This window comes from Coloeus monedula, assembly GCF_965178545.1.
Source record: "Coloeus monedula genome assembly, chromosome: 11".
In the NCBI taxonomy this organism is placed as follows: Eukaryota; Metazoa; Chordata; class Aves; order Passeriformes; family Corvidae; genus Coloeus; species Coloeus monedula.
In genome coordinates this window covers 2,765,504-2,785,358 of record NC_138791.1, presented here as the reverse complement: position 1 = coordinate 2,785,358, position 19,855 = coordinate 2,765,504, and the positions used below count along the sequence as shown (strand labels likewise).

Genomic DNA, 19,855 nt, shown 5'->3' with positions numbered 1-19,855 from the left:
ACGTTAACAGGAAGCCACGGAGTATTTGTGTGTTTGGAGGATGGCACTGGTTGATTGTTTCCAAAGGAAAACCATGAAAAACAAAATAGGGGATCTGAGCAAAGGGGTTGTGTGCAGCAGAAGGGATAAACTGCAAAGATATAAAATGATAAAATGCAAACCCAGGAATCTGTGATTTGAGAATACCCTGACTGGATGTTCTTTTTCTCCTCGAGTGATGATAGCTCATAAAATTGTGCTGCTTGGCCAACATCAGCTCGCAGAATGTTCTGAAAGCTTTCTAAAACATATTGTTTGATTTGCTCAAAAAAATATATTGTTGCTGCCATTGCTGCACTAACAGAATAATTGAAATTGGGGAGTCTGAAGTATGAGGAACAATTTGATTAAAAAATCTAATCTGCTCAGTTCTGGCACTGCCACACATCAATCACGATTAAGAGGGATTGGTTTTCTTTCCTATTAGGTAATGAAAGATGTGGTTCTGGAATTTAGTAGGAAGGGCCTAAGCAGGCATTAAATATTGAGGTGTAAGAGTTGGCTACTAGGAATGATTCCTTAGAAATATCTCTGCCCAACTTCTGCTAAACACAAAAATCCACGGCATTTTTTATTATACCAGATCTTTGCACTGAACAATGGTGCCAAATATAGTGCAGGTTAAGGAGCTGTAAAATTTGTGCTGGAGTGCTGAAGAAAATCATGTGAAGTATTTTGCCTTTTCCATTGCAGTGAAGTGTTTCATTGCACTCAGGTGTGCTCTGCTTGATCTTTCTAAGATCGAGTATTTCTGCCAGCTTGCAGCAGAGAACAGATATCACCACATCAGATGTGCATGTTTTACATGAGCCTGACAAGAAAAAGAGGTGAATAATTAAGAAAAAGATCTTTTTGTCTTGAAAGATTCTTCTAAAGAACATTTTTGTCTCAGAAGATTTGGGGGTTTTGCCTTCATCCAAGATAAATAGCACATTCTGCTTTTTCACATCTACAAATTGATACTTTTTTGGGGGGGTGGGAGGGAGATGCACCCAGGAATTTAGAAGAAAATGATGGCAAGAAGTCAAATTAGGGCAGTGAAATCTCTTGGCTGCATCTGCAGAGCATGAAATAAAGAGGGTGGAAGCTGCTGGTAGAGATTAAGAGTTGGGGAATTCCCAGGGTTCTGTGGTAAGTGGTTAAATACGGATCTTCAGCTTTGAGGTTGTGTGTCTTGACTCCATTGAGTCAGGAGCACTCATCACTAGAGAAAATTCAAATTCAAATTTCAATTGGGACAGGCAGGTGCCCAGGTAATGGTGATCTTCAGGGAAAGATGACCTCTAAATGTGCATTCTTTTCTCCCTGGTGGCTGTAGGAGGAGTGTTGCCTGTTGGCATTTCTGTCAGGATGTCTTTCTGGTTGGGGTGAGTGTAAATATCTTCAAGCAAAACAAAGCAAATTACATCCTTTCAGTTCTCTTTCTAGTCTGAGAGGTAGCTTTTAGTTCTGCATCTCTTTGTCCACTTAATTCACAGAGAAATGATTCTTTTGCACTACTTAAACCCAAATGAACATTAATTATCTGTCTAACATTAATTATCTAACATCCATCTCAGTTTCCTTTCTGCTCTTAGCTGTAGAAGCACCTCTGGTAGGATGTCTCCCTCCTCTCTGCCAAGAGGCCTCTGTGATTTTTCTTCTCATTTTATTTACTCAGTGACTTTGATTTTTTTGCATCCATTTCACATCTGTGCAATGACAATGAAAGGAAGAAAAGAAAATGGGCCAGCAGATTCCAAAGCAGTGCCCAGGTGTGCAGCGGAGAGTGATGGACTTAGGTCAGATTTGATCCCTGAGCTGTGTGTGGGGCCCTTCCAGGTGGATTCATTCCCTCGAACTGCGTTTCTCAGGAGGCCAGCAAAAGAAGAGCTGCTGGAAGAAGATTGGGATGTCTGTAGCATCCCTGGGAGGATTTGCAGGAGTCCTCTGTGGAAGAAGAAGGCAGAGCATCCCCTCATTTTATACCTCTCTGAGGATGGCAGACTAGGAATAAACACTGGGCTCAGGATCAGGTTGATCATTCAATCCTACCAAGACCAGTTTTCACACTTGTTGCTGTAATTTGGATGATTTACCCTTATTTTCTCTTCAGTCACTATGGACAGATGGCCACAGCTTTCACTTCTGAAATAAAGAACCTGCAAGAGGCTGGGTGTTGTTTGCAGGTGACCAACACATCTCCCTTGCAGTGCTCTCATTTAAGCCCATCCAAACTGACAAAACTTTGCAGTGCTAAAGAGATTTTTCTTCCACATCCCCTCTCAAACAGAGGGTTCAACCCAAGACACCAGAGAAGGGATTTTCACTGGGATTTTTCTGTTTCTGTGAAGACTTGCATAAATTTACTTGAAAGGCGTATGAAAAATGCACATAACTAAGCCAGACACTGGCTATCAACTTCTGATTTGTTCTTTTTGGCCTCCTGTTGTTCATTTAGATATTTTCTTGTCTTATAAATATGCAGTAGGGAATCTCTGGATGGATGTGTGTTCTCCTTCTCTGAATGGAAGAGTTCTCTCACTGGAAGCCTCTCTCAGATGACCACTGAGGTGTGAAGCTTCACAAACGGCTCATTTTAGTTATTCAGGTTTGAGGAGGATCTAAAAGAGGTCTGAAATTGCATAAAGACAGGACTTTGCAACAGTTTTCTGCAGTTTTTTCCAGTCTTTGTTGCATTTCTCACAAAGTTTTCATTCTGAAGGCAGACAAGACTGATCACACCCTCTTGGTGGGTCTAACAGCCTTTGGGAGGTTCACCAAGTTCACCTCCAGGCCAAACTGCATCAGCTGAGTGAAAAACAGGAGAAAAAAATGCATCTCAACTCTTGTAATTGTCCATTGAAAGTTTCTCTAGTTCCCTCACATATGAGAATGGAAACATTCTGAAGTGAGGAGATTCAAAAACTTCTCAAGTTTCTCAGAATTTTACACCCCTGGTCTGATTCTTTCCCCTGCTGCTTCATTGATCCTGAAATTCAGTTTGTTTTATCTGCATCAGGTGGGAAACAACTGCCTGGAATGTTCTGAGAATAAAAGGAAAAGCTGAAAAGAATACAGGTGACAGGGCAATTGCTACTTAAATATTATTCCTCTTCAGATGCTAAAAACCACCCAGCGGTGCTGTATTGCATTTTTCACCCTTAATTTTTCATGTAGAAAGCATAAAAACTTTTCTTTTCAACCAATTCAAACCTGCCAGCAGTGAAAGTCACTCCTGGCAACAGTTTCTGATGTTGGATGAAAAGCCAGAATCTCATTTTATGGTTTCCATGTAGCTTTTAATATAGAAAACATCGTGGTAGCCTTGTGTAAGTGGAATGGAAACGGTTCTATTTCGTGCAGAAAGGTGGCTTTTTTTTTAAATTTTAAATTAATATCCTTCTTGGAGATTAGGGGAATGAGTCCTGAGTCCTACTCATGTTAATGAAAAAAGAAATCATTCTGAAAATCTGTTTTGTGTTAAAAATCAGGAAAAAAAATTTGCTCTGCCAGGACTATTCTGCTACTATTAGATTTTAAATGTTTTTTAGTTGCTAATCACTGATATTTTTACAGGCTGTGCACACCTTAAAAAATGGGATCTTCTAGAGGATAGGACACAGGGAAAAATGAGAAGGGTGTGAAAAATTTCAACGTTATGGATAAGCTTGAAATGTAGGACAGTATTTTTTCTCTACCTGAAGGTCCATAATCAAAACACCACTGCATCCTATATTGTGTTGGAAATTTTTTAAACTCAAGAATTTTTGTTTCCTTTCTCCTCTTTAGCAGCTTGAATTGTTCTAAATAAATGCTTTCCCTTGTCATTAAAAGGTTACATCTTAATTCAAAGTGCACTATTTATTTCCATGAACTCTTTTCTTCTTTGTTATTTTCTGCTTGGAGAAGACAAACTTTTGGGCCAAGTTCTTCTCTTCTTTCTTGGCTTCAGGCAGAGCACAGTCCTGTATGTTCAGCTTTTAGGGTTCTGGGGAGGTTGTCATCCTCCCCCCATGAATTACATCCATGAAGAGCTGGAGTTCCTTTCTTCAGGAGAAAAGCAAATTACATGGCTGTAATTCTTGTTCTCTGAAGAAACCATTAAATACAGATCTTCCCTCATCTTTTCACTCTTGTACCAGAGGCTTTCAGTTTGTTAGGAAGGCATTTGCACATCTAGAAATACCCTTTGGCTCAGGGTTTATCAGCACATTTCATGCCCTCAGTGGGACTCTCAGAAGTCTTTTTTGAATGGTCTCTTTTGAAGAGTGCTCTGTCACCTGGGTTCCACCCCGAGAACCCAAGATCTGTATTTAATTCTACTTTTGTAGAGCGTTTCAGGTGAGTATTGAATTTGCCACATGAGCCACGGTTTGAGCCATGTGGTTTTTCCATGAACCTTAGCTAACACCCCCCTCGTTACCTACCCCATGTGCCAATCACCTCACATTGTCTGATTTACTGTGAGATTTGCACTGGACATGTAAGTCTGCTGCCAAAACCAAAGCTCTGCAGTTGTGGGGTCTGCTGAACACTGTCCAGCCCTGGGTGTGCACAGTGAAATGGTACCAGGGCTCAGACAGAACAAATCACTCGGGCTTTGTGTAGGAAAATTCACGGTGCCAATTTCACAGCAGTAACATGGGATCCCTTTTCCAGCTGGCTGTGGTTGATTATTCCCATAAAAACACACAGGAGAAGAAACAATGATGGCCAAAGATAAGATTAAGAGATGGGAAACATCCATATTAATGAAGATGCAGCCCTACAACCTGGTTTTTTCCTAAGACTGACCACAGCAGAAAATCATAAATTCATTTTAGTTCTTCCCACTTGGAAAATGTAGGAGGGTTTGCACCGAGATTTGTGCTGTTTAAATGGATAAAAATACCACCAATTTCCCTTTTTCTAGGCTGGTTATCTCCAGAAATGTGGGCTGCATGATCTGGTAACAGTGGGTTACTTCAAACAAGTAGTTGGTCGAATTCCCCCCGTGGGAATTCCTGCTGCTTTGTCTGTTGTGGTTGCACTGATGCAACAGAGAGGACATTTTGGGCTGTAGGGATTTGTGGGATTTACTCCTGCCAATCCCTGGCTTTCCCTCTGTACCCAGAGCCTGCTTTTTAGGAGTTTACACTGGTGCCAAAGGATGCCTTGAAATACTCAGCTTTGTTTTTAACTCATCCTCTGTGGTGAGGACTAAAAGTGCTCAGGATGGATCTGTCAAACAGGCATATGAAAACAAGTAGAAAATTGTCATGTTATTTGCTGCAATAGTCAATCCAGTTCCACATCATTTTCTGGGTGATTTTAAGTGCTTTGTATAAAGATACAATTTTAATCTCTTTAAACCTCTGGTTATAAACCCCCAACATTCTTTACAACTATGCTAAATTTATGCAAACTTTCATTACAGAAAAAGTCAGCTAAAATTTGGAAGAGTTATTTTATCAAACTTGTGTACTGGAAACCCTGGGTTTATAGACAAAATGGAGTCATATTTTGAGTATTAAAGTTTTTCTCTTTTGGTTGAGTGTCATCCCCATCCCCCTCCCCCAAATTCCACCTGAGTAACTGACTTTTTTCTCCCCCTGGAGAGAAATAACAATGTGACTTTAATCTAAGTAGGAAAAAAAGAGTGGAGATTAGTGATATCAAACATTCCAGTTGTTTCTATTTACTCCTAAATAAAATGGTTTAAACTTTAAAAGACTGTTATTTCAAATCTTCTACTTGTTTAAAGTGATGCAGCCCCACTGCCTTGTCCGGAGCTGCCTCATTTTATCCAGACAGAAAATTTGAATCGTTTCTAAAAACATTGAAAAGGGACCCTTAAAAATATTGATTCCACCTGAAGTAGAAGCGTGTGCACGGTTGATTTGTTGTTTTTCATGATTATTCCTGTCAGTTATGCAACTGTATCCATACTTTAAGCAACTTGTCTCGTTCTTTCCTCCGTTACAGATCGAAGTAGTCAATACTTTCAAGAGTGGCACTTCCTTTCAGGGGGCTCTCAGGAGACAGTCCTCCGTCACAAGCCAGACCCAGGATGTAACCAATATTTCTAGCCCTAGTCACGTATCGTTATCCAATGCTCTTTCCTCTCCTACCAGCACCTCTGCTGCTGCGGCTGGGCGTGAGTGTGAATTCTTACTGCACCCGACCCTCAGAGATGCCAACTTAGCCAGAGTCGCTTGAGACTCAGCTCCTCTGCCCCTCCCCAGTCTCTGCTCTGACTTTAATTAGCTCAAAACCTGGGACGTGATTACTTTGTGTACAGTAGATACTCCCCAGGAGTTGCTCTCTCTTTCTCTTTGCTAACTCACGGTGAGGACAGGAATTTTGGTCATTTTTTACCTATTGTGAGGAGATAGCAATTTTATTGGAGGGTTCTGTCAGGTTTTCTCAGTGTCATTGATGTATTTTCTGCTGCTTATAAAAGATAGATTTTAAATGATTATAGAGCTTTTCAGATATCAGATCATTCCACCAGGAATCCTCTGTAACATGTCCAGGAAAGACATGGAAAGGAAGGAACAAGAAAATAGGGAATGTAGTTTATGGTGCCAGGCTAAAGGGTTAAACTTTACCTGAAAGGTGAAAGACTTATTAGATTTATTCTCTCTACCTTATTTAGATTTCTTCTCTCTGTCTTATTTAGGTGTAGATTTATATCTCTGAGTTCACTGGCAGGTAAGCATTGAAGCAGGAGGGACCTAGACAAATCAAAGGACAATGTTGAAACAGCAAAATTGGTGTGGTAACAAATTTCTTAGGAGAAGCAGATTTCTGAATCCTAAAATCCTGACACAGCTTGGTTTTAGATGTAAAATATCTACTGGAGAGGTACTGAAGGGAATGAAACATCTTTGAGGCAGCTGATAAGGAAGGGCTGCTTCAGTAACAGAAAAATTCCAGTTTCTCAGGAAGACTTTGGTTCTAGATTTTTATTTATCCAGGACTGTGAGTGGCTATTTTGTATTACAGCATTAAAAGAATATTTAAATGTAGAGAACTCCGTTTACAAGCTTGCCACACGCTGCAGAAGACAACGGGGCGTATTCCTCATACAAGTTTTAGAGAGAAGTTGGCCAGACAGAGAAGAAACTGCTCTTTTCTCTCTGGCCAACACAGAGAGGGAAGGCAGACAGAGATAAGGCCGACAAGAGAAGGGGATAAAATTCCAGAACTCCTGCAGGAAAAAGGAAGCTTGACTTTTCAAGTTTGAGTGCAAACCCCCTCAGTATTTGCACACCAAGCACTCAGACATGACTTTTATAGCAGCAATTAAATCTTATCGAACAATCACAAAATAGTCTCAGAAGTATTTGTCCATCAGACAGATCTCTGAAGGGGGTTTTTTGCTTTTTTTCATGTCTGGTTGATTGGTTGGTTGATTTTTAAAGTGTTTTCATGCAAGAGCAGAGCACAGCACCTGAAGTTCTGTCGGATTTAAAGGAGGAACATCATTTTTGCTAAAGCTATTTCAGTTCCAACTTTGGCAATTGCTCCTTGGAGATTTTTCTATATTTTCCTACTTTTATCTTGGGAAGTTTGGCCTGAGAACTTTCATCTCAACTATTCCAGGACAGCAGCAGGATTGGGAGAAGCAAAGTCATGAAGCTGTGCCAGGTTCCTGAGCCCACGTTCATTCATTTCCACACGTTAGGGCACAAACCACCAAAATTCCAAAGCTGCCTTTCACCCAGGGAATGACTTCCCAGGGTAGAATTTCTCCATTTGAGCAGGAAACTGGGAGCAGCTCGTGGTGCTGTGGGAAATGTTTCCCTGACATGCTGTAGCCAGCGCTCTGGGAGGAAAGATCTAATAGAATTTAAATAGACAATTTATCTTCCCTCTCCACTCTCCACTGCAGCAAAGCAACAAGAATTGGATGTTCTCGTGTCTTGACAAGGGCCTCGCTCCTTTATGGGCTGCAGTTAATTAATAGGAGAAAGCAGAATCTGCTCCAGCCTTTGTCACCTTTCATTTGGAGAAATAAAACAGCTCTCCAGAGCTCCTCGTGGTTATAGCCACGTTTATTCAGGGCAATAAAAGCCAGATGATTGATTTGTTAAACTGCCCAGAGAGCAGGATCTCCATGGCAGAGGCCAATTGGAGACTGGGATTTTAAAGTGGTTTTTCTGGACTGCTGGTGTTTTATTACCACAGCAGAATGTCTGTTGGTATTAAATCAGAATTATAACACTTAGGGAAAGTTTTGATTTATTCATACAAAGATGCAAACTTATGAATGGCAGTGAAAAACCACCAACAAATAAAAGCCCCACAGTTTTTAAGTATTTGCAGTGGGTTGTTCATCTTCCAGAACCTGGAAAACCTTTCCTAATCCAAATTTCATAGAAATGGGGTATGTTTTTATGAATTGGCATTTTTTGAGGAAATCCCAGTTGCAAAGTGCTCACCTAGGTCTGCTTTTAACTCTGTGCTTAAACTGTGTGTGGTCACACAGGACTGGCTGCTTTCCTCTGAGCTGCTCAGAGTGGCTCAACCCCCAAATCATTCCCCTCTTCCCATGGGGTGGGAGGGAATAACGGAATAATTGTACTTCTGATTTTGAAGGCTTTCCCATTCTTCAGGATTTTTAAAGATATATGTAAATATATTTTGGGGAGCATCAAGGGAGAGTATAGGAAGGAAAACAAGGTCTAGTTCTCGAAAATGGCTGAGCCAGTTGCAACAATTGGGGTATTTCAGGTGTCATTTTGGGTGCCCAAAATGGAGAGGGTCTGATGTCAATAAATACTTAGCAAAGAATTAGAGGAATCACATGATGCTCTCTTGATAAGATGTCAGTCGAATTTAACAGAGCATTTATGAAGTTCTTTACTAATTATATTTCTTTTTAATAGAAAGTTAATTGTGACTCCTCAGGAATCTGTGAGATTTCTTCTGAAGGCTTATAGTAACATTTTGGAATTTTTTTTTTTTTTAATGGAATTTTTTTTCTAGTATTTTTGGGCAAATTAATGTTTGACTCAAAGCTTAGTGCCTGCTTAAAGAGAAATCTTCCTGTGAAATCCACTCCTGCAGTGGTTTGTGAAACAGGTTAGCAAGTTATTACATGTAGTTAGCAGCCATTCACAAATTTGGCCCATTCAGAGTTGTGGAATCCTTTAATTAAGGGAATATTTAATACAATACAAAAGTTTCCCTAGTTAGCCATCAAGGTGTTTTTGCCAATCACAAACTACAAACTCCTGGATGTCACCATTAACTGATAACAGTGGGGTCCATCCATGAATCCCTCATCTCTTTTAAAAGGTGTTGAAGCTTTAAATAAACAGGGCAAGAATTCCTGCAAATTAAAACCTGGCATTTTCTATATGCTGAAAAAATCAAGAATTCATTTAAATGCCCACTAAATATGCACACCTGTTTAATATGCAAATATTTAAGCTACAAAAAATGAAAATATGAGGAAGTTAAGGCTCTCTGTGGATGTAGTCTTAGTTTTTGTTGAGTGCATGAGCACTCAGATTTACACACAAACTTCTATCACTTGAAAGCTCTTACACAGCAGACTTAGGGGTGGGTTCAGGTACAGCCTTTGGTGGATGTGTATTTTATATGCATTTCTTTCTGTGTTTTATTTTGGGGGAAAAAAACCCAGAACCTTGGGGCAGTGGAGCATCTTTTTTCCTTTTTGGAGCTCAGAATTAGTAACCCCAAAAATTAACTTGTGCTTGAAATTATGTGATTAATGCTTTATGGCTAGATTTTTTAGTTAGACTGAGGGTGAGAATATCTAACTGTACACAAAGTAAACAAGTCTTTATCCCACTCTGTTTGTACCTGGTTTGTGTTAGCAATAGGTAACCCCTGCAAAAGAGCACCGATTCAGATTTTCCAAGAAAGACACACATTTAATATTCCTTTTTACTTGCTCTTCCCCTCATTCTCATATGGAGCTCCTACTCTTCCCAACTGGAAGCAGTCAGGAACTGCAGGTCTCTTAAAAAACCCCCCTCACTTCTTTCAGAAAAGGTTGTAATTGTTAAGTTTAGAAAGCACTGGGCAAACAACAAACAAGCCAAACCAAACCCCACCAAAAGGAGACCTCCCAGAGTTCCTTTTCTTGGTTCTGTTGAGAACTGTCAGTTTTGTCAGAGGTTTTTAGAAGCAAATACTTAATAGAATCCCTTGAAACTTTTTACTGCATGAACCCCAGCAGCAGTGGCCTCTAGTGACCCACTTGTGTGGTGAGACAGGAGAAAATACACAATCACGACTCCAAATTTTATAGCAGCAGTTAAAATCTCACCAGTCAACCACAGAATTGTCTCAGAGGTGTTTGTCCATCATACAGAGCTTAGAAGGTTTCTTTGGCTTATTTTTATGCCTGGTTGATTGGTTGGTTGGTTTTTAAGAAGTGTCTTCATGCAAGAGCAGAGCTCAGCACCCCTAAGGCTGGATTTGTGCTCTGCTTCACTTGGAGGGGCCAGAGCCTTCAGAACTGGGGCTTCATTTGCATGGCCAGACGACCTTTCCCATTCCCCTTTTAATTGAAGAATAGTTGCCATTTCTGAGACGTGCCAAGAACGTGTCGTGCGTAGGGAGCAGTGTTGGACATTCAGCTTTTGCTGGGGTGGCACAGGGGCAGGAACTGTCATTTACAGGTTCAGGTGTCACCCAGGGTTTGCTTTGGGCTGGCACAAGGCCATGAGCATCTGCAAATTGTGCCACACCAACATGAGGCACTCAGCAAGCTGAGTTCCTGTGGCTCTCACAGCCCATTTCCCACGAGATCATCTTAAAGATTCCATTTAACTGTTTGCAGTCTGCTTTGCATGAAGAGCTTTTATATTTCTTACATATTTAATTTTCTATAAATGAAATAATTGAGAATTTAGAGCTAAAACTTGAGGCAAAATCTTGTTTGGATGGAATTGTTTCATGAAGAAAAATGGGAACAATTTTCTTTTAAAGAAATCATCTTTTTTAATAAATGTTGAGGCAAAGATTGCTGCCCAATATCTATCTACATTCAGATCCCAGAGCAAGCCCAGTGGGCATTTTCAGTACAGGAAGGTATAACCATCACAGGAGGAAATGGCCCAAGCAGAATTGAAACCCACAGCTAAAAATATGTTTATAAAAGTTGCACCATTGAATTGGGGTTCCATACTAAAGCTTAGGACTTCCCCTGGCTGTAACCAGGGTTTGATCAAACCCTGCAGGGATATGCAAAAAATCAAAATCAACTCCTGTATCTCCTCCCTGAAGGCTAATTAAGCAGATTTAGAGCCTAAATATAAAGCCAAGCCCTCAAGTGGAGATGTGCCATGGCAAGAAGGGTTAGATCCTGAAGCACAAACACGTTCTCTTAAAGGCTTGTGCGATTTATTTAAATCTGATACAAAAATGTCAAACTCCATAATTTTGCAGCAATCCTGCTGTGGGAAGTGGAAGCCCTGCATATGGCTCTGCTCTTATACTCTAAAGCACAGTGGAATTCAGCCCTGTGAGCCTTTTGTGGAATGAGAATCAGGCCTGTGGGGGTGCTCTGCTTTCCTTGCTGCCTGTGGTTTGAATTTTCAGCAGCACTTGCAGGATTTACTGCATCTTTATGTGGAAAGAGTATAGCACAGATAATGTTGGGCATCTATTTTACTCATTAAAGCAGAAAACTAGAATCTAATTTTTTTTTTTTTTTTTTTTTTTTTTTTTTACTTTATATTTGAATTTGCTTGACTTCTGCTCTCCAGAACATACGAGGCACAAAATTTATGGGTGACTCCAATCCATGCAGCATCTCCTGTGGAGACCTAATCTGATTTTACTCACCTAAAACTGGGAGGCTTCAAAACAAAATAAATACCAATATACTGAAGAGGTTTTCTATTTCAAAGCTTTCCATATGCAATAGTCCTTGACCAAACTCCTTTACCTTTGTACAGCTTTAGTCTTGACCTAGAATAGTCTCAGTTACACCTAAGAGTTGGCATCTCTTCGCAAAATTGACCTCTTGTTTACAATTTTATACTAATCACCTTACTGACCTTTCAGTATTGAATTTATTTGCTGTTGCAGTGCCCTACTCTCTACTGTCTGAATATTAAATGTGTTTGTTTTCCCAGAGGGCTAGAGAACATTGGACAAAAGGGTTCAGCAGGAGAGAGTGAAATAAAAAGAGGTTGTGAGTCTTTAACCTTGAGCCTGAAATGAATGTGAACCAAACTCCAGATACTTGGCTTAGATGAAGCCAGGTAAACATTCGAGTATAAGCCCACACACTACCAACCATAAACAGCTGTTGGTGCTTACCAGGCTTTGGATATTTTGCCTAGATGGTTGTACATAGGACTGACATTCTGAATATCACCTTTTTCTTCTGATGGGAAAAAAAAAAAAAACAATTGTAGTATCTAAAATTCTATTTCTTTTTTTTTGTTTGTTTTTGCTTTTTTTTTTCTTGCCTGATGCAGTATACTAAATCTGACTTTCAAGGTGGGATGAAGCTGAAGAGTTTTTTTCTGTTACAGCTCCAGAGAAGAAAGAAGTGGAAACTTATAGCAGTGTCAAAAATGTCCTGAAGTGTTGTCCCCACAGTCTTTTGTTAAAAGCAGTTCATTTTTTTCTGTTGTCTCCATTACTGTGAGAAAAGGGAGCTGTATCTCACTGTTTGTCTTCCCTTGGCATTGTCAGTCTCATAAAGAAGCACCATTACATGAACTCTACATAGTTCATACTAAACCAACACTTCCCAGGTTCTATCCATCATGGATGTCCCTGCTTTTCCATGCTTTTACAGCCATAACAACATCCCAAGTTCATCTGCTTTATTTTATCTTCAAAAAAACCTGGGTGGGCTTTGTTTCAGCAGAGCCCCTAAACATTTTTACACCAGATATTACCTCAAATCTTGAATTTAAGCATGTATTAAAAGAATTTGTTGCTGTTGGGCCATGTAACTCTGGGTAAATCATGTTTTTAAATCTGGGATCAGCTATAATAAGTAGATTAAATATTGCAGTATTATGGTAGAGAAGGTGGAATGCCGCCTTTATGTGCAACAAACCCTCTGCCTTTGTGTCCACTAAGTTTTGTCCCTGCAAGCAATAATTTGATCCATTGGGGACAGGCTTTGAATGAGACTTTGAATTTTATTGTAATGCTGAAATTCTGTCACTGGATGAGGTGTGACACTAAAAAAAAAATAAATGTTTTCCTTGAATGCCAAGCTAAATATGCAAAATTTTAAGTTGAGGAGCGAGTTTCCTCTAAAGTGAGAAATTAATGGAAAACTAATTTCTCTGTAGAGAAATTTTAAGAAAAGAAGGTGGGTATCCACAGCTGCCTTGTGAAGAAAACTCTTTAGAAATCTAATATTATTTATTGTCAGCTTTAGGGACGTGCCCAGTTTGGCCCTTAGGTTGCCATTGCCTTCAGAAGATGAGCTACCTTAGGTGTCAGCAGAGCTGAAGCAGTTCTAAGCTAATATTTCCAGTACAAACAATGTGAACAAGTAGAAGCCGTTCTAGAAACATCTAAATGTTCCTGCAGGACCCAAACAGTCCAGGCCAAAAATTTTGCCACACACCTTCACCCAAAGTAAGAGGCTGCAGCTCTATCCATGAGCCAAAAGTCATCATTGCAGTGCTTCCCTGCAATGGCTCATTAATTTCTTAATTCAGGAGCCGCTGCAGAGCCCCAAATCCAGGTCATGGCAGGCACGTTTGCAGAGCTGCCTGTCAAACACTACTGGGATCTGTAGCTTTCCCTGCATTGACTAGAGGCTTGGAATTCAATCCAAACGAGGCGCCAAATGTTGGTGCTAAAGCAATGCAGATGCGTTCCCTGCTCTGGGACGTGGAGCTCGCAAATTGAGATCAGTTCCTCTCTTGCTAAACCACGGAGACTTAAATACTGTTTGTGTGATGGAGAAAAGCTTTCCTTTCACTGTGTTCTGCTGGATCTGTTCAGGATAATATCAAACCCTTTTATTCAAATAAAAATCTGCCTTCACTAAAAAGAATCCAGCTGGCAAATAGAACTTAAGTCTATGCCACAAGTGGCTGCTTTCAAGATCATGGAATTATCTTGATTATCTTGTTGATTGATAAGCTCTAGCATTCAGCTGCAGCTGAAGAGGGGACTGGTATTTGTGTTTAGAAAGCAGAAGTAGTGGGGAGGTTTGCAGAAATGTCCCCTCATCAGCCCATCCTGTAAAGTACCCACAGTACAAAAAGTTTCCTGATTTAAAATAGGGCAATATGGGAATATGGTTTTAAGGCTGCCTCAAAAATCATACAATTTTTTTTCCATCATTTAGACTAATTATTCTGCACTTTAAAAGACAAGCTAGACAGGCATAGATAGTGAAGGAATTAGTTGGTCACCTTTCTGCCTCTAGCAATGCAGATGAATCTTTTACCCCACTCTGTTGACAGAGCCCTCACCGAGCTCAGCACAACTCAGATTCAGCTCTCACAAACCCCTGGTTTATAACTCCAGGAGCTCTCTTAGGTACACTGTGTGATTGTAGTGGGTAAAATTGACTCCAAATTTATTTGTTGGGTTTATTGTGCAAGACAATCTTCCCTCTTGCACCTCTGCCAACCTAAAATGTTCTCACACCCCAAGATCTGGCTGAGCTGTTCTGTGCCACTCCAATCCTCTTACTTGGAGCACAAGCAGTCACATGAACTACTTTTTGTACTGTGCCCTGCTGTTACCAAATGTATATGTGAAGGGAAGGGAGAGTATTTGGGCTGACCCAAGGATCTGAAGCTGGCAGGACTTCAGCTGTTAAGATTTTTAAAAGATGATGAATATCCAAATTTAGAGAGCATAAACAAGGACCGAGTTCAAAGAGAAAAAAAAAAAAAAAAAAACCAAGGCAGCCTCTTCCTGAAATGTGCTGAAATTCTGTCCAACTTGGCCAGCTCCAAGCACAGGATCAGCTGGACCCCACAGCTGGAACCCCGTGGCCCTATGCCATTACTAAACTGCAGCCTGCCAAGGAAAAGAGGAATTAGAGCTTTACAAAGCAGTGGTGTTATCAGGCCAACCAACAATGTGCAGCATATTTGCATGTAAAAAGATCCACATGCCAACCACCAAACCATTTCAAATGTGTGTGGAGAAGCTTTCACAGTACCTGCTTGCACCTTTTCTGCCTCTGCCTGTGTTTTGGTCTCCCCCCTGAGAAATGCTCAAGGTTTGCTCATGGACTACATGGAAGTGGAGGGATAGAATTCATACTTAGTCATGAAACATTTGCCAACAGATCACGTTTTGCCATTCTGTTTTTTCCTCTCTGCCCCTCCACCCCCTTCCGAAAGGTTCTGTTTTTTTCAGCAGTAACCCAGCACAACCCTTCACTTCTTTTGAGAACTGGTAGGTCCCTGGGACGTAGAGAGCATCCCTCCCTTTGCCCACCCACAGAGGATGTAGCGTCCCCACTCCTCACTCCGCTCCTCCCATTTCCTACTGGGAAAGCTGTGGGCACCATCCCTGAGAATCGCTGGGCTGAGTCTTGAGTTGATTTTCTCCTCTGTTCTTACTGCCAGGTGGTTGCTGGCATTAGATGGCCCCTGGCACAGGTCACTGACCTGCTTTAAAGACTGCATATATGGCATAAATCGTGTGGCTTTCAGCATTTAACTGCACAACCGAGACACCAAACAAAAACAGCTCGCTGTTAACAATGGGACTCAATTCAACCCAACAACCAATACATTATTTTATTACATGTTCTTCTATTTATTAACAAGCTAAATGGCTAGAACAGTGGGTCTATACTCGAGTGTTTACCTCACATCTGCATGAAGGACAAATAAAAGTTGGTTCAACGATACTATGTTCACATTATCCAGGCTTCCAAGTGTAGTTGTTGTGTGCAAGTTATCTCTGTTCATGTGGTAACTGTGATTTTCTTTTTCCCCTGTGGTGGCATGATTACGCTTAGTACTTTGTCTGCTTGGCTTTTTGTGCTCTTGGCTGCATCCATTTAGATTTTGCTTTAAAAACATTGATATTCTAGTTTTTACACTTGGCTCCTGTGTGTGTCTCATACGTACCCATCCAACCGTGTCTGTGTTCCGTGCTTTTCTGTTTGTGAAGTGTGATATGTTATGTGTAATGGTTTTTTTTTTTAACTACAATACAAAAGAGACTTTTTTAATTAAAAAAAAAAAAAAGCCTTTCTACTTACTCACTGCAAAAAAACCTATCAACATGCATGGTTTGACATTTGCATTTCAATTAACATGGCTTGTCTTTTACTAGGGATGTACCACACGAGTGGACCTTGGCTTTCTTTAACCACTCCTCCCCATCAGTTCTTTGATGGCTTTAAACCTTGATTTATTTTAATATTGCAGTTGGCACAGACATTCAAAATGCACATAACTGAGCCACTCGTTTATGCATATAACATCCAGAGACTTTGGACTCCAGCTGCCTGCACTGCCCTAACCATGTGCTACATTTTTCACCAAGTGTTCTCTGCCCCGGTGCTGCCCTGGGGAGGTGCCCTCTGACAGCCCTTTCCTTTTCTCCCCCCAGATCCGCGTCGTGAAGGCATTCCGTAGCTCTCTCTATGAAGGTTTAGAAAAACCAGAATCTAGAACCTCTATTCACAACTTTATGACTCATCCTGAATTTAGGATAGAAGATTCCCAGCCCCACATCCCACTCATTGATGACACAGACCTAGAAGAAGACCCTGCTCTCAAGAAAAACTCGAGTCCACCGTCCTCGCTGAACAAGAACAACAGTGCTATCGACAGTGGAATCAATCTTACAACTGATACAAGTAAATCAGCTACCTCTTCTAGTCCAGGAAGCCCAATACATAGCCTGGAGACATCACTTTAGCTGAAAAGGTCACTGCAAAAAAAAAAAAAAAAAAAGAAATATGAAAAGTTAAAGTCAAATAAAATAAGAAACCCCACAGCAACCGAGATATATAAATATATATATTAAAAACATTGCTGGCTGAAAAGCTGTTTGAACTCTTATTCACTCTGAGACAAGTGAATGAATTGTTGATCACAATGGTTTTGGGGAAAGAATGAATGGCTGATTTACATACCCCCCCCTCCCCGTTCCCTTTCAGAAAAACAAAAACAAAAAAAAATCCTCCTGCATGAATGTACTGTACACTGCTGGCCCTTCTTTCTCTCTTTTTGTTTGTTTTTATTTCCTTTTTGTTTTGGTTTTTTTTTTTTTCCTCCTTAAGCAGGAACTGCAGAGGACTTCTTTCTGAGGCTATTTATCCAATTCACTGGTCTGTGAGTTTTTTGAAATGCTTGTGTGGCATGGACTCAATTGTATAGATTAATTTAAATAACTTTTTTGAAGTTGCGAAGCTTAACTTGCACAGTAGATTTGCACCAGTTGGACAGAGGAACTTAAACATTTATGAGACTATATATAGAGATATATACATATAAGTATATAGATAATTAATTATATATATGTATATATCTATCTATATATATATAGTTATATATATATAAAGTTTCTTTGTTGGCATGTTGCCTTGTTTCTGCTCAAATTGCTCTGACTATTTTAACTTATTTATGTCCTAAAAAAAGAATGTAATTTGTTTACAAACCTGTAGATAGTATCCTTAACTATTTGTAGGGTTAAGAAAGCACTTCCTGCCGAAGTAGTATAAAAATGGCTCAGCTCAGCTCATTGAAAATGTCTGTACTCTCGCACCCTGGATATTTTATTACAACCGTGCTCTGATTTCTGCCTGATTTCTTTTTTTTTTTTTTTTTTTTGTTTGTTTGTTATTTTTTTGTTAATAATGTAGATACTGCTAGTAAATAACAAAAGAAGCCAAAATATAACACATTGGATGTAGCATTGTGATCCTATATACAGGGAGGTAAACCAGGCTTCCTTTGTTTCAAATAAAAATCAAAATGATCAGGTTCTCTCCTTTTTCTTTTTTTTTTTTTTCCTTCCTTCTGATAATCTGCTTGAACTCGTTTTGGTGCAACATACAATAATGGAGACTACTTCATTCTTTAGACATACAGCAATGGCTTCTAAAACTATTTTTAGAGAGACATTAAATGAGTTTATAATTTAAAATAAGTTATATTTGGTTTGTCTATATGGAGATAAAACAAATGTTAAAATCTTGTGATATACTGTGTTAATCCTTTTCAATTAGTACTTTAGGCATTTATTTCCTTCTTATTTGCAAGGTATGGGCTGTTGGCATTTTGGATGAAAATCACTGTAGGTTGTTGCTTCGATTTTTTTTTGAAGAAAAATGTAATTTCTGCACTATTAGGACTGAACAAATCTTTATTAATTGTGTATTGAGATGTGCTTTGTGTGATTTTTTTTTTTAACCAAGCTTGTGTTCCTGTAGTAACACAGAAAGACATTATTTTACCTTGAGCTTTCTACCAAGAAAGCTGCTTTGAAAACCTGCAGTATGGAAGGTGAAAAACATTTTTCAAGATGGTAACAGCCCTAAAAAACTTTAAAATTATGAGCTTATACAATTGCTATGTCAACCACTTGAATGCTAAGCACTTTGTGGATCACAGATTTTTCATAAATAATTTTTGTATTTAATATAAAGTTTGCTTGGAGACTTTTCAGCATATGATTTTTTCCATAACTGTACAGTGCAAAAGACATTTTGAATTACACAATTGATTATGCCAGGCGTGTTGGAACCAAACACCCTCCAACCATCTCGATCAATTGAGTTGTTAAAGTGTTTTCTGGTTGTCTTAAAGTTGGCTCCATAAAGTGGTGCATCTCTGCAGTCACAGCAGCTAAACCAAGCCAGAACTCTCCAAACCAAGCTTAGACTCATGGCCAAACTGCAGACTGAACTCAGATGTTTTCAGGGTGCATCAGGACTATCAGCCAGGTAAAGCTCTAAGCAGCTTCCCTTGCCAGCTTCCGGACTCTGGGGTAGGAGCTCCGATGCTTTTGGCTCGTCCTTAGCTGTGTGTGCTGCGGGCTGAGGCCAGCAGGGTGCCCAGGTCCCTGCGGGCAGCCCGTGCCCCGTGGGCACTGTGAGCTGGCAGGAGCCCGTAGCCAGTGGTAGCTGGCTCCCAGCATCCCGGGATGGGAGCCAGTCAGGATCGGTGGCTCTGTAAATCCGGTGATTCCCCTCTGTACACCACGGATTGGCTCTCTGTGGCCCGCTCGGGATCTCTGTTCAGAAGACAAAAGTGGTATCTATTTACAGGGAAGCCTCTAGCTTTGGACTCGAACATCTACAGAAGCTATTAATACTGGAACAGTTTCCTTTCAGCATCTTAACACACTGACTGTTTGCCTTTTTGTTTCCAAACACTCTTCATATTTTTTTCTTGGTTTCTTTTTTTCTTTGTTTCTTTTTTTTTTTTTTTTTGAATTTTTTCCTGTAGGAGTACCCCTCCCTAAGGTACCATTCGCAGACTTGAAAACTGTTAAGAAAACGAACACTGCATTCTGTGTATATATAGTAAAACATATATAAACTGAGATGCATAGAAAACTTGGGCTTTTGTGAGCAGAGACTGTGCTTTATGTATATGATAAATGATAGACTTTTTTTTTTTTTTTAAAGCAGAATAGCTATGACCTTTCAACTACAAGTCGTGCATCACAATTCCTTTCTTTTCTTGCTTGACCTCTCTGTGATGGGAACAATGGATCAAAAACCAAAATGATCAGTTTGTTAAAATTCCCTGCAATATATAAATGCTCGCTCTCTACGTACTGTACTTAGCAGCATGAGATTTGTGGACAACAATACAGTGGTACATTGGCAATCCATCCCACTAGGGGTTATTAATATATGTTCATTCATCTGTTTTTATGAATTTTTTTATCTAGACAA

The 19,855-nt window shown here is 39.9% G+C and overlaps 1 protein-coding gene across 11 annotated transcripts in view; it reads left to right on the top strand.

The window, feature by feature from the left end:
* The window catches only part of ATP2B2 (ATPase plasma membrane Ca2+ transporting 2), a gene marked incomplete at both ends in the record, with an annotated part of 158,148 nt that extends 141,282 nt beyond the window's left edge, over nt 1–16,866 (top strand). For 9 of the 11 annotated variants that reach the window (XM_082288990.1, XM_082288982.1, XM_082288981.1 and 6 more), the window contains one exon: nt 16,555–16,866. In XM_082288990.1, the coding sequence (XP_082145116.1) occupies nt 16,555–16,866 (312 nt within the window). Of the gene's footprint in view, nt 1–5,985; nt 6,073–16,554 lie in introns of all 11 variants that reach the window. The other 2 variants (XM_082288987.1, XM_082288980.1) reach the window with 1 other exon arrangement.
* Nucleotides 16,867–19,855: the final 2,989 nt, after the last annotated feature.